A 15,760-nucleotide genomic window follows, 5' to 3' on the forward strand; every position below is an offset into this window, starting at 1 on the left:
CGTGCAGAAACGCGTCCAACCTGCAGGCTGAGAATTTTCAGAAAGTGGTAAACTTGCTCAAACGAAGCAGTTAAAACCATTTTTAAAACTTTTGTAATCATTTTTAAAAAAGGACGGTGTACTGGGGAGTATTTAGGCTGGATTTTTGTTTTTGTTCTTCAAAATTTAATTTTCTTTTCAATCTAACGTTGGGCCAACTGACATGGGAAAGGGCTTGTAGAGATTAGCTATTTCAAAACTATTATATGAAACTCTAAAATGTGACATGTTTATCATATTTAAATCTAAAATATCAGCAATAAAAGATGACAGACTATAACAAAATTAAATTATAAAGTTAAATCACATAATTTGTTTTTTTTTTATCATTACATCAAAACATTAAAAATGATAAAATTTTTTGAAGATAATATTTTAGTTTTCAATGTCATTTTTGTAAAAGAATGACATGACCTTACACACTTTGTAATGATAAGAATAATTTTGTATTCAGATTTTGTATTCGGAAATCCTAGAATCATACATTGCAAATAGATATTTCAGAGTTAAACAAGTTCACCGATTTAAGGGAGATCAAAGCTGGCGTGCCACAAGGGAGCGTATTAGGTCCGGTCCTGTACCCATTGTATATGTGTGACATTCCAGAACTAGAACAGAATACAATTGGCACCTTCGCTGATGATACAGCTATACTAGCGATAGGAGACACTAGTGAAGAAGCGACTGATAAGTTGCAACTCTCAGTAAATACAATACATACCTGGACCAGAAAATGGCGAATAAAATTAAATGAGTCTAAATCGGCACACATTAACTTCACAAATAAAGAAATAGAAAATTTCCCAGTTAGAATAAATGATACCCAAGTTCCTTATGCAACATCAGCAAAATACTTGAGCATCACCCTAGACGCGAGGCTGCGCTGGAAAGTCCATGTCAAAAAGAAAAGAGGGGAGCTAAATATGAGGTATAAGAAATTGTATTGGATGATTGGAAAAAATTCAACAATATCCATTCATAATAAATTATCCATTTACAAACAAGTACTGAGGCCAGTATGGGTATATGGGTGCCAACTCTGGGACTGTACCAAAGCTAGTAACCTACATATTATCCAGAGATTTCAAAACAAAGTACTGAGGAACATTGTTGATGCTCCTTGGTATATCCGTAACAGCAACCTCCACCAGGACCTGGGCATGGAAACTGTGACCGAAGTAATCAAGAGAACAGCAGCAAGTCACGAGCAGAGGCTGCATAGTCATGTGAATGTCGAGGCAATCCAGCTTCTTGATAACACTGAACTAAAGAGAAGACTCAAGAGGACAAAACCATTTGAGTTAGTGTAAATGTGTAACAGTTTAGTGTAAAAAGCAGAGCATAGTGCTGTGATGTTATTGCATGTTAATTGTAGTGTATTAGTTAATAGATATAATAAGAGTAAGCCATAGGGTATGACCTTAGATTTGAGTATTTGTTGTTATTAAGTTAGGTCAGAGAATAACTGATAATTGGTCATTTGTGAACAGATAGTAGTATGCAAACATCGTACAGGTGTTATAAAAAAAAGATTTATTTGTTATTACTTACTTAAAAGTAGTGTTTTATACTAAACAAAAGCATTAAGACATTTAAAAAATATTTTTAGACAAAAATGTTCAAAATTGATGTTTTGCAGAATTGCGTGGATGTTAATTAAACACCGAAGTACTTCTAGTCAGTTTTATTTTAAAAGAAAACTCAATAATTCTACAAATAACTTAAAACTCAAAATCAACATTTATTTTTCTTTGACACTTATTTTTGCTTACAGTTGACATCTGACACTTATATAACATTGTTTCCAACTACATCATACAATAACAAAAATCCCCTAGATTTGCCGTTGCTTATTTTTACTGGGTATTCAACACCCCCCCTCAACGGTAAATCTCCTAGATCTAAATTAATTTTTTATTCTAAACCTAGCAACTCTCTAAATTTTTTAAACAGAGTTAAACCTAATGGTTTTGTACATATGTCAGCCTGTTGGTCACTTGTATTAAGATATTTTAATACAACAATATTTTCCTTAATTTTATCTCGTACAAAATGAAATCTAATATCAACATGTTTTAGTCTCTTATGAAATTCCGGATTTCTACTAACCCTTATAGCGCTTTGATTGTCTGCATGAATTAGAACCGCTACATAATCAGGTTTTATTTTTAAATCATCATAGTGCAACATATTCAGCTTCAGTAGAGGACAAACTGACTGTAGACTGTTTCCGTGATGCCCATGACACCGTGCAATTAAAAACTTTGAATACATATCCTGATGTAGATTTTCTATCAGTACGGTCACCTGCCCAATCTGAATCTGAGTACCCTACTATCAAATTTTCCTGTTTATATTTATGTTTATAGTATATCAAACTCATAGTAACTGTGCTTTGAATATATCTCAATACTCTTTTTATTGCTACCCACAAATCGTTACTTGCACATGTTTGATACCTGCTTAATATACCTATAGCTATACACAAATCTGGTCTTGAGCATAACATTGCATACATCAAACATCCTATAGCAACTCTACATTTCTTTTCTATCTCTATGCTCTCAGATTTTTTTCGTTTGAGAAAATCGTGGTGAAAATTATTATCCATTGGTGTTGTTGATGGTTTGCAGCTTGACATGTCAAATTTCTTCAAAACATTTTTTAAGTAAACAGTTTGATTAATTTTTATTTTGCCTTCAGACAAATTTTGAGTTATGCACATACCCAAAAAATGTTTTATTTGACCTAAGTCGTTCATTTTGAAGTTTTTGTTTAAAATGTATTTTATTTTCTCAACTTCTTGATCATTTGTACCTGCCAACAGCAAATCATCAACATACAGCAAAATGTATATCCTACCTTTTTCATTTACTTTAATATAAAGACAATATTCATATTCAGATCTTGAAAAACTCAAATTTTGCATCAAATTATGAAATTTGTCATTCCAATTTTTAGGTGAACTTTTCAAACCATATAAGGATTTTCTTAATTTGCAAATAGTGCCCTCTTTTTCTTTAAATCCCTTTGGGAGTGAAATAAAAACATTTTCTTTAATATCCCCATTTAGAAATGCACTACAAACATCTACTTGATGAATTTTCATATCAAAAGTATTACACATGGCTAAGAAAATCCTTATTGATGGTAATTTTGCTACTGGACTATAAATATCATTAAAAAACATACCAATTTGTTGAAAACCTCTAGCTACCACACGAGCTTTATATTTCACTACTTTACCATTTTCATTTTTCTTTTTCTTGAACACCCACTTGCACTCAATGACTTTTTGACCATCACTACTTTGCACAAACTCCCATGTTTCATTTTCTAGCAACGCATTTATTTCTGATTGCATAGCTTTCTTCCAATTTTTACACTCACTACTGGCCACTGCATCATCATACGTCTGGGGTTCTTCATCATCACTAAAAGTCAACAAACTCATTTCGTCATCATCCAGAACATAATCATCATATCTTGAGGGTCTTTTTATATGTCTTCTCAGGTCATATCCATGCTCCTGCTCTATTTCATTCACATCTTCAACACTGCTATCAGTTTCGAGGTCACTCTCACTGCTTTCTTCTCTATTATTTTGAGGTTCTTCTGCTTCACTGTCATCTTCTTCTGACTTTATCTCCTCACATATCATCTGTATGTTTTTATTCATGTCTGTCTCCCCAATTTTTATTTCTATGGTTTTCTCGGGCAAAAATATGACATCTCGATGAATTTCAACTTTATTTTTGTCTGGGACAAATATTTTGTAACCTTTTACATCCTCACTGTAGCCAATAAAGAAACCAAGCATATTTTTTGCATCCCATTTTAATCTCTTCTCTTTTGGGACATGCACTGATACTCTAGAACCAAAACTCTTGAGTGTAGAAATATTATTGACTTTCTTTTTGTACCATAATTCATAAGGTGTCACATTTTTTATGCTACTAGGGCCTGTTCGGTTTAAAACATACACTGCTGTATGTATGGCCTCTGCCCACAAGTTTTTATTCAACTTTTGCCCTTGTATCATAGTTCGGGCTGATTCAACTAGGGTTCTATTTTCCCTCTCAGCCCTACCGTTCTGCTGAGGCGTATACACTACTGATCTCTGATGTTTTATGCCTTGATAGTCAAGCATCTCCTTTATTTCTTGGTTCATAAACTCTAAACCGTTATCTGATCGTAAATTTTTCATCTTGCAGCCTGTCTCTCTCTCGGCTAATGATATAAAATTTTTAAGGTGTTTCTTAACTTCTGATTTATTTTTCATGAAATACGCGTACCTATAATTTGTATAGTCATCCTTTAACAACAGGAAATACCTATTTCCCCCTAAAGACTCTTCTTCCATAGGGCCACATACGTCTGTATGCACTAATTGTAATGGCTCACTTGCTCTTGATTCACTTAACTTGAATGGTATTCTGTGTTGTTTACCTGTTAAACACTGTTCACACACGAATTTTTCGTCTATAAAATCAATGTTATTTTGCCTTAAAAAGTTTCTCACATATGTAGTATTTTGATGTGCTAGTCTGCAGTGCCAAACTCTCAAACTTTCTGTTGTTTTTGCAGAATTACACTCTGATAAAAATACATCTACTAAACAGCTGTTTTCTTGAACTTGACCGTCAGACAAGTTTTCGTTAGGGGTGCGTTCCGAAATTAAAATATTTGCAAAGGTTTCAGTGTTTTGTTCTTGTGAGAATAACATTTTGTATAATTTGTTATCCCGTGTTGCCAATGCTCTTATTTCTCCTTTGTCATTATAAAATTCACATTTTTCATTGTTTGAAAACATCTTATAACCTTTATCTAAGGCACATCCAGCTGAGAATAAATTAAATTGTAAATCTGGCACAAATAATACATCTGACAGGGTTGACTTTATAAATTTCTTACCATTAAATGCCCATAGAGTTATTTTTCCAATACCTTTAACTGGTAATTTTTCTCCATTTCCGACTTTTACTTGTTTTTTATAGCTTATCTCTATCAATTCTTCAAACAGATCTTGATTCCAGCACATATGTTCGCTAGCTCCTGTGTCCAAGCACCATTCATTTTTATTTTTCTTACTCCCAGTATATACCATGAATGCATTACTGTCAATTTTATTTTCTTCTCTGCTTGTCTGTTGTTTTTCATTTTTATTTTTATTAAACCAACACTCTTGTAAGTTGTGTCCTCGTCTTTTACATTGACTGCATACTTTTATGTCTTTCTGGCTATTATTATCTCTCTCTTTCTTCTTGAAAAAACAATTTTTCGCAATATGGCCACCTCTGCCACAAAAATGGCACTTTAATCTGGTTTTCTTTTGCCCTTTAAATTCTCTGCTTGTATCACTTTTCATCGCCAATGCTGTGCTGCCCTGTGCTGACTTACTTCTTTCTTCTTCGATAAGTAGTCTTGATGTAAGTTCATCTAGGATTTGTTTATCAGATGGTACGGATTCCCATGCGGATCGAAAATGCTTATATTCCTCTGGCAATGCCATAAGTATTTTTGTCATGATCATTTTATCGGACAGCTCTTCACCAGCTTGCTTTAGCTTATTTTTTATCTCTTCAAGCTGTGATATGAATGAGGCAACATTTTTACCTGATGAAAACTCCAAGAGAAAAAACTTTTGTTGCATTAAATGAATGCTCACCTCTGACTCTTTGTCGTAGACAGACTTCAACTTTGTCCACATATCTTTCGAGGTCTCACAGGATAAAATGTGTGTCATAGGGCCTTGCTCTATTCTGGTTACTATAAATTCTTGTGCTTTTGAATCACTAGCATCCCATTTCTTTTGGTCATCTCCAGTAGTGCTCGGTCTCACAGACTTTCCTATTACTATGTCATAATAACCACGGCTTTTTAGCACTACCCTTGTTTGAAATTTCCAGGCTACCCAGTTGTCACCACCACTAAGTTTCAACGCAGCCGATGAATTTTCCATTTTTCGGATTTATGTTTTTCTTTTTTTATGTATATATACTCGAGCTTCTTTTTCACCTTTTTTTCAGCTTTTCTTTTTTTTATTTTCGTTGGCCGCGGCAAACTACCGACACAGGCTCTTCAACACTGACTTTTTTACTGGCGAAATACTCACGAAACAAGTGATCTGGGCCATAACCTGATGTTTTGCAGAATTGCGTGGATGTTAATTAAACACCGAAGTACTTCTAGTCAGTTTTATTTTAAAAGAAAACTCAATAATTCTACAAATAACTTAAAACTCAAAATCAACATTTATTTTTCTTTGACACTTATTTTTGCTTACAGTTGACATCTGACACTTATATAACATTGTTTCCAACTACATCATACAATAACAAAAATCCCCTAGATTTGCTGTTGCTTATTTTTACTGGGTATTCAACAAAAATGATTTATACCATAACAGAAAAGCAGTTCTGCTTTTGACAGTGAATGATAATTCTTGGCTCACTACAACTTAAAAAAACTACTAGTAATGCAGCTGCAACATTTACTTAAAGGTGAAAAGAGCTAACTCACATTTTCTTAAAGATGAACTAACTGCAGTATCGCAATCAGAAAGAAATATTTCATATTGTAGTGAAGAGATCTAAGTGAATAAGTTACATATTCACTTAGATATGAAATATTTCTTTCTGATTGCGATACTGCAGTTAGTTCATCTTTAAGCAAATTTGGGTTAGCTCTCTTCACATCCACGACGACGATATCTAGAGAAATATAAAAAATAACACTAAGGCCGTCCGGACATGAAGCTACTAAAAAGAAACTAAAGTAAGTAAGTGTCTACTACATAGAAAGTAGTGTCATCAGCAAATAAAAAATGTTAAATGTCTCATTGTAAGAGCTTACTAGGTCATTAATATAAATAAGAAATAATATCAGACACAAACCGATCCTTGAGGGACACCAAACATCAGAGATTGTTTTTGAGAATCACACTGGTTGAAGTGAACATACTGATCACAATTTGACAGATACAAGTCAATTACTTGAATAGCGTTACTATGAAAATGTTTTCCTAGATATGGAAAAGCTTTTGACATGGTGAGCAGAGAGGGAACATGGCAAGGCTTGACAAATATGGGAGTAGATATGGAACTGATAACCACAATCCAGAGTTTGTATTGCAACACCATAAATCAGGTAAGATCAGGCAATCTTATTTCCAGCAAATTTAGAAATAACGATGTAGTCAGACAAGGATGGGTGTTGAGTTCGCTACTGTTTATCTGCATAATTGACAAAGTACTTAAAAAGTGCTGGCCAAAAGCAAAAAAATATACCATAGGATACAGAAACCTACAACAAATAAAAATCGAAGCCTGTGTATTTGCAGATGATATTGTTATTGTGACAAGGACTGAAAAAGCTCTGGAAAAAAATATACAAATCTGGGAGACGGAATTAAAAAATTGCAACTCAATAATAAATATGGAACAAACAAAAGTGATGGCAATATCCAACAAAGAAGTTAATGTAAATATTGAAATCCAAGGAAACAAAATAGGACAGTAGTGGGAGCACACAAAATAGAATTCTATTTTAGTGATGTCACGTTGCCTAGCAACCGTCGATTCTCGCATTGTTAAATTGGTTTTGGGAGACATTTAAATACCTTGCAATAATTTTAAATAAGAAGGGGACATAAGAAGATGAAATTGGAAATAGAATAAAAGCAGCCACAAGAACATATCATTCCCTTTATAAAAACTTCTTAAATAAAAAGGAAATAGCAAGGAAAACCAAAATGATAATATGTATTTAAAACACTTTATGTACCTATCACTACATATGGAGCAGGGAATTGGGTATTGAACAACAAACAAGAAAAGAGATTGCAAGCCGCGGAAATGAGGTATTTAAGAAAAGTCTTGGGAGCTAGGAGAACTGATAAAAGATGTAGCAAAGATATTAGAAGAGAATTAAAAAAAAAGATTAAAGGAAAAAATTCATGAAAAGAAATTAAAATGGACTGGACACATATTTAGAATTAATGGCAACAGATAAGTTAAAATGACATGGGAAGCAAGGTCGATAGGGAAAAACAAGAGATGCTACCAAGGAAAACCTGGAATACAAGTGTGATGGAAATATTGAAGAATAGAGGAAAATCGTGGCAGGAAGCCAAATAATTAGCTAGAGACAGAAAAAAGTGGAGTAAGCTCGCAGATAATAACAAGTAAAGAAGACACCTTGACACCTTCGATTAGAGTACCGTAAAATGGGGTGTAGTTGACCGATTTTCAACTTCAACTAAAGATATTTTCTAGATAACAAAATAAAATGTATCATCTATTTTTGCATAATATGTGTATAGGGCTTAACTCTAATTTTAGTAGAAAAAACAACGGGTATTTTAAAAACCAAACTTAGAAAAAATAAATTGCTTCTTTGGTCAACTTCACCCTGAATGGGGCGAAGTTGACTGTCTTGGTTGGTTTACTTAATAAAAATGATTTTTAGTTAACTGGGGTAAAGATAAACACACTAAAATGATTTTAAATTATAAACATTTTTATCAACTTTTTATTACATAAAGAAAGTTACTTATTTAAAATTATATGCAGACAAGTCCAAAACAAAACACAGCTCGCCTCTTTGGCAAATTTTTGGCACATTTAATACTTTTTTTATGTTACTTAGAGGGACATCGTCTTCATCAAGAATATCAGGCCATATAAATTTTCCCAATTTTGAGAGTTTTAGGAAATTAACATTAGTTTCATCATCTTTAATAGCTGAAATTTGTCCTACAAAATGTTTAATATTCTTCTTAGTTTGATATTCTATTAGAACCCATGAATTTGCTTCTATATTATTAATGTGAAAGTATTCTGTTTCCTCAGCAATATTACTTTGAATGACTGCAAGTTCATGGTCTTCTTATTTTTATGCTTATAAACCCTCTGCATTTTACAAGTTTATTGTCGATAAGTAGGTAATTATCTTTAAAAATATTTTACTCATCAGCTCCCGTCCGTGTTTAAAACTACAAAACAATAAAGCAGCGTCGATTTAATGTAGGTCCTGAAAGTTTTGACCTGATGGACAGCTTCACCCCGGCGGTCACCTTCGCCCCCAAATTTAAGCGAAAAGTGCATAAGTTGACAAATTTGAAGATTGTAACGAAACTTAAAAATTCATTCAAAATTAGTAACTGATATTTTATCTACAGTTAATGATTTGTTGAAATATTACCAACAGTTGCCAATAATATTTTTAGTATAATGATTTTTATAACAAAGTTTAAGAATATTCATTTTCTTACAAATTAAGTTAATAATTTCGAAGCCGCGTTTTTGGTATATACAAGAAAAAAACTCTTAATTTTTACATAAAATATGTTCAACATACATTTACAATGAACAGAATTAGCATAAAATTTACTAATAGTAATAACCAAAAAAAAATAAGCATGTTGGAATCATTTTCGAACTTTTCAGTCAAATTTACCCCAGTGGTCAACTACACCCCATTTTACGGTATAGCATCAAAAGAGGAACATTGATTATGTATGTAAGATGTAAGTACTTGAATAGCATCACTATGAACATTTTAATAAGGAAGTTTTCTTAGCAGAATACTATGTTCGACACAATCAAAAGCATTAGTGCAGTGATTGGCAAAGTGCAGCTCCGGAGCCGCATGTGGCTCTTTGGCTCCTTAAGTGTGGCTCTGGCACAAATATCCACGGAAAGCACAATAATATTTTCATTAACAAAAAATAGTATCAAAAAAAATTACATCTTATTTTGATAAATTATAAAATTTTGCGCCAAAATTTTTGTAAAAAATACAATGTTGTAGGAAATAAAAACCCTACAAAACGAAAGAAAATAGAAGTTTCTTCGATGATTCGAAATGAAGACATCGCCAAAAAACGAAAAAACACGTTTTAGTTGTTTGGAGAGTTATGGATGGATATTGCTAGGTGTCTATTTTTTTTTTGGTTGAATACTTTTTGATGTAAAATAACATGGTATTTTTATTTTTGGAATATCACTGGGGAATGTTTCACTATCTTAACCGGCTAGACCCTATAGTTTTATTTAGTGTACTACTTATTTAGTGTTAATACAAATTTACGGATCAAGCAAATTTGGCTCCCATTTTTTTTTTAAATTGTTATAACGTTCATATTTGGCTCTTTGGCTAATAAGTTTGCCAACCACTGCATTAGTGGGATCCAAAAATGATGTAAGAGTGTAAGATATTTTTTAAAGCCTTCCAAAATATTGTTAGTGAAATTATCAATAGCTAAAGTTGTTATATTTTTTCAGAATCCATACTGGTTTATGGCAAATATAATAAAAATTAATTATTATTATTTTTTAATGTATTGTGATCTTTATTTTTATACAAAAACTGTGATAGAGCCATATGCTAAATAAATAATAATATGGCAAATATGGTGTGTTCCACGAATATAAGACTGTTTTGGATTATCGCGACAACGAATATTTTAGTGTGCAACATAAGAAGTAGGAAAGTATTTTGTTCTAATAATTACTCCAATAAACAACAATATAATTTGCAATTTACTTTCATTCTTCATATTTTGCATAGTAAAATATTTGTTGTCGCGATAATCCAAGAGGGTCGTATATTCGTGGAATGGGGTATGGTTAATAAGATTGATAGACTTTTGGACTAGAGCCACTAGCGGATTTATTTCCTTGAGGATTCCTATGTTAATTCTTATTAATTATACACTTTGATCAGTTTTTTTGTCACATTAAGATTTTATATTTGATTGTTTTATTTATATTGTTATATTTATGTCAAATAAACATTAATATCATTTTCCTTACTTTTTATAAGCTTTTTGCAGGAACTTTGATTATCATCCTGTGCTGCTCATGAGTTGAGTTTTGGTTACTGTTGTAAGGGTAATGAACTCAATGTCAGATCTGGATTATCATTTCTGAAGGTAATGGATTCTTAATATTACTTAGTATCTAAGTGGACTTGATGTTAACTAATCTTATTAAAATAGTGTTGAGGACTGACTTTGAGATGTTTGTAATGTGTATTAGATATGCTAGTGCTCTGGTCTATAAATAAAAAATGATGTCCTCATAAGTGTGTAGCATACCTCGTAATATTGTTATCGTAAATAAATATTACGAAAACATCATAATGCAATAAAAAAATAACTTGGATGACGATTTCAAAGACATAACTTGCAAGGCCACTGGCAAGGTAACAATTGTCCCGAAATGTCATTCAGTCATTCTCACCTGTGCTAGCGAATTCATCGGGGGTTCTGCCCCCTGCCATAAGCCACTTGCACCAATCTATCGTTTCCCATTCTTCGATAGACTTCTGGGGGTTCAGCAGATTATCCAAAACTTCGTTCAAGTGTTGCGGATTTCTCTCGTTGGAGCAATCGGCATGAATGTAAGTAGCTGTGGCCCTTTTTCCCTTTGCCATCAACACTTTAGGGTCACAACTCGATGTTGAGGCCATTATGATCACTAGAAAGTCATGTCATATGAAAATTTCACTGAAAATCTATTCAAATGACGTGCGAAACAAAAAACTTTCCCGATCTCGTTCATTCATTAACAACACTCTCTCTCGTCACTCGTCCGTCACCGATCAAATACAGTTAGTTTTGACTTTTGACAATGGGAATAAAACAAAGTCACTAAAGAAATTTTGACGTTTTTGACAGACAGAGTAGCCAATCACAACGTGAAATGGCAACGTTTGGAGCACAGAATCAGAATTAATAAGGAAATATTAAAAATAAATTCTTCTTTTTTAGATATTAGTGTTCCGTGTCTCTAGTTACCTAACAGGACCGCATCAAGAAATTATTTAAGTATTTCATCCCACAATAGGGAACTTTCATAAAATTTTAAATTCGAAAAAAAAATGCTATAAATCACAACAGAACATAATTTAAAACATGTACCAAAGATAAAAATCTTGTTTTTGTGTTCCATTTGGCCCCCAAAAGACGATTCTAAATTCAAATTATTGCAGCTAGCCCCAAACGCGTCGTGACGTCATATGGTTGTGTGTTTACATTCTGCACCAACAAAGTAAACAAAATTGTATATAATTTTAAATTAGACATTAGAAACGTCAGTAAAAAATACGTTTGATCGTTTGAACTATTTTAAATACATAGAAAACTTCTACTTTTACATGGCACTAAACAACACTTAGGCCCGGTACTTTATGTCTTGATTAAACCTCGGTTAGCTCGGTTACCTCGGGACCTCTTAGGGTCTCTTGCGTTGTAATAAATCCAATTACAAATATCATTATAATTATAAATAAATATAATAATAATTATAATAGCATTTATTACAACGCAAGAGACCCTAAAGAGGTCCCGATTAAACACCGGTTAAGTAACCGGGGTTTAATCGAGACATAGAGTACTTCTTTCCTTTCCTTCAAAAACTGTATCAAACTCTGATCTCAACAAACTGGTATATATTATTACAATGACATACGATAAATGTCATTAAAATATAAATATTTTCCCTCATTCCGCGACGATGAGCTGGGGAAATACCCAAGTAGGTGGAGGCCAACCATAAAGTTCAACTATGTGAAGTCACGGGTCGTTTGAACTATTTTAAAACACAGAAGATTTTAAATTTTTATGTCTAAAGTTATTTTAAGTTTTGAAGCGTGAAATTTTGGAAATATCATTTTTATTAAACAAAACTGAACATTATTATATAATAAAAAAATGCTGTACAAATTTCCTATTCTCATAATTGATTACAAATGTTTGCAAAAAGTTATTTTAAAAATATTTTAAACTGATTTATATGGATTGTAATGCGCTGAATCCAAAAATGAACTTCGCTTTGCTGTAGCACGTCACGTTTTTTCACAAATTAGGAATCTCTTTTCCCAATGGTGTTTACTCGAAAAAGATGTAAGTAGTGTATATAAAAATGTGTGAAATCATATTTATTATTAAAGATGTATTTTTGGATTCAAATGAGCTTGTGAATTTACCTAACATTGTTTATTTACTGTGAGGCTCCGCTTGGTACATTTTCGCTTATAGATTAGCGATGTTAAGTCACAATGACGACCTCTCGTGGATTTCGGCGGAACTAAAATTGAGGCTTTTTGTTTTTATTTGCCTGCTATAATGGGGGTTTTTAACGTCAAATCATTGTTAAAATCGTCAGTATTTAGAAAATTAACAAAGTGAAAAGTTAGTGATCCCATCGATTAATCTATCAGCATCAGTAGAATCAAAATAACGTGTTCGTCCTAAATTTACTCCAAATATTCTGCAACATAACACACACATATAAGAACACTAATTATATAGATTTTCGAAAATACTGACAGCGATTTTAACAACGATTTGACATTAAAAACCCCCATTATACAGGCTCAATTTTAGTTCCGCCGAAATCCACGAGAGGTCGTCATTGTGACTTAACATCGCCAATACTGTCTGAAATTTCCTTTTGCAGCCGTAGTCTGCCAGTGGCGGCTCGTGACCTCATTATGCGGGTAGGCTACACATATACTTCGGGTAGGCGACAAAAAATATCCTACAATTTGTACTACATTTTGAGCCGTCTTGCAATACTAAATGTAATCTATGAGCGCAACAATGTTTAAAAATTCTTTTTGGAGCATCTACTTTAATTTTTGATTGTAATCCGTTTAATGAGCCAGCCATTACACTTGCACCATCGTAAAATTGAGCAATTCATTTATTTTTGTAATCATATGACTCAAGCACGTTTGAAATTAAACTATATAGAGCGTCTGCAGATCTATTCTCGCTAACATCAAAAAACCCTAAAAATCTTTCTGTTACCTTACCAACGTTTTAACAAAACGGATTGTTAAAGTACACTGTGATTTTTCGGTTATATCAGTAGTATCGTCCGCTAGTATAGAAAAAAATTGACTTTCATTAATTTCTCTTGAAATTTCATTTTTTACGTAATCGGCAAGACAATCTATTAAATCATTTTGTATTGTTTTTGACAAACCCGTGAACACCCCTTCTATTTTTTTAACATGATCCTGGATTTCCTGATCGCGTTTAACTACTAAATTAAAAATTTCTTTAAAATTACCCATGTTTGAAGAATTATGGCTCTCATCACGACCGCGAAATGTAAGTTCTTGTTTTGCTAACAGAATTGTAACATCAATTTCTTCAACTTCTTTAATATTTTTCAACTTCTTCATTATATATCTTAGATATTATTATTATATTAGATAGAGAAATATGTCCAGCTAAAGCACTGTCAATAGTTTGTTTATTTTTTCTAACCGTTTTAAACCTAAGCAATTGTTTAAATGTTCTTTCGAAGATTCATGTTTTTTTACACTAGCTGATAAATTTTTCAAATCTGAATATCCCTGACTCATCCAAACATTTTGCTTCAAATTTGAAAGCAACAGACAAGGCCAACAGAAAACTGAATTTTTAAAATAACTTCCGCTTAGCCATTTATGATTTTCATACCATATTGTTTTAAACGATCTCGAAAATGGTCGATTGTCTTATCTGTGGATAAAATTGTTAAATTTGGTAAAGGCCGGCCCATTGAAATAATTTCTGATCTTTCTTGATTTTGACGCCTTGAAAAATGCGTCTCGATCAAACTGCATATTACATCGTTTAAAATATTCATATTCGATGACTAAAGTTTTTCCACCAATAAAAATAACACACCTACGTTTCAACAACGTCAAATATTACTTATTTTATTTATGTATCAAATAATAATTTACTCTTCGAATAAATTGATAAGTTAACAATTAACCTCGCTTTAAATTTTTAATTATCTATATAATCTAATAACACAATTCGTCAGTTTAACTTTAAATTATCCAAATTGTATTGAAACACAATAAAAATATAATGGACGACTGACAAATAACTATTCACAGATTTATTTGTCGTTAGTCAATTATTACTAAATTAATATAAAATTAAAATGCCCTTCAATAGACCGATCTCAAATTTACCTGTTTATTATTCAGTTTTCATAAACAAATTTAAATTCTCCTACCTAGTTTTATTCAATACTTAACCTACTAATAACAGCCAAAATCAAAAAACAATTATTTAAAGGCTGTATGACACTATGCATTTTCTTGTATCATTTCTAATATCGTTTCTGATATGTCAAAAAAATGTATAGTGTCATACACAGATACAAGAAACGATATCAGAAACGATACAAGAATTTGTGTCAGGCACAGATTCTTGTACAATAACTGCGCCAATTTCTGCGCAAAGAGCAAAAACGTAAAGTAAAACCTGCTGGTAAAACTTCTAAATGTCATAATGGCGGCTGAAAATGAGATCATATGATTTATGTCTTGATGAATTTATTTGTGTTTTGTAGGTATTATTTATAAATATTTTATTGATACTTAATATACCGTTTGGTATGGACTACTGTTCTACTAATAACCATATATTTAGAATAACTTTGGGTTTCATATTGCATAATTTTTTAATAGAGGAAAATGCAATAGTTCCAATTTGGATCAAACTGAAGATAATTATAATGCAAATATTTTAGCACAAATATCAAAACAAAATAAAAAACACAAATAATTAACAGTCAACGTAAAAATTCTAGTTATTATAACATTAAAATATTTGTTTTTAAATGTTTATAAATTTTATAAAATCCTTAAAATCAGCTGTAGACGCAGTACCACATACCAATGTAACGTGACAGGGTGACAAACA

General features: G+C 32.1%; 2 protein-coding genes across 2 annotated transcripts in view; one reads left to right on the top strand and one right to left on the bottom strand.

The window, feature by feature from the left end:
- The window catches only part of LOC126889845 (E3 ubiquitin-protein ligase Ubr3), a 171,462-nt gene extending 159,814 nt beyond the window's left edge, over positions 1 to 11,648 (bottom strand). The window contains exon 1 of the mRNA XM_050658529.1: positions 11,286 to 11,648. Coding sequence (XP_050514486.1) covers positions 11,286 to 11,514 — 229 coding nt within the window. The 5' untranslated portion in view covers positions 11,515 to 11,648. The remainder of the gene's footprint in view (positions 1 to 11,285) is intronic.
- The window catches only part of LOC126889847 (solute carrier family 25 member 16-like), a 60,205-nt gene continuing 55,742 nt past the window's right edge, over positions 11,298 to 15,760 (top strand). The window contains exon 1 of the mRNA XM_050658534.1: positions 11,298 to 11,445. The gene's annotated coding sequence lies outside the window, so the exon portion shown is untranslated. The remainder of the gene's footprint in view (positions 11,446 to 15,760) is intronic.

Source organism: Diabrotica virgifera, chromosome 8, assembly GCF_917563875.1.
Source record: "Diabrotica virgifera virgifera chromosome 8, PGI_DIABVI_V3a".
In the NCBI taxonomy this organism is placed as follows: Eukaryota; Metazoa; Arthropoda; class Insecta; order Coleoptera; family Chrysomelidae; genus Diabrotica; species Diabrotica virgifera.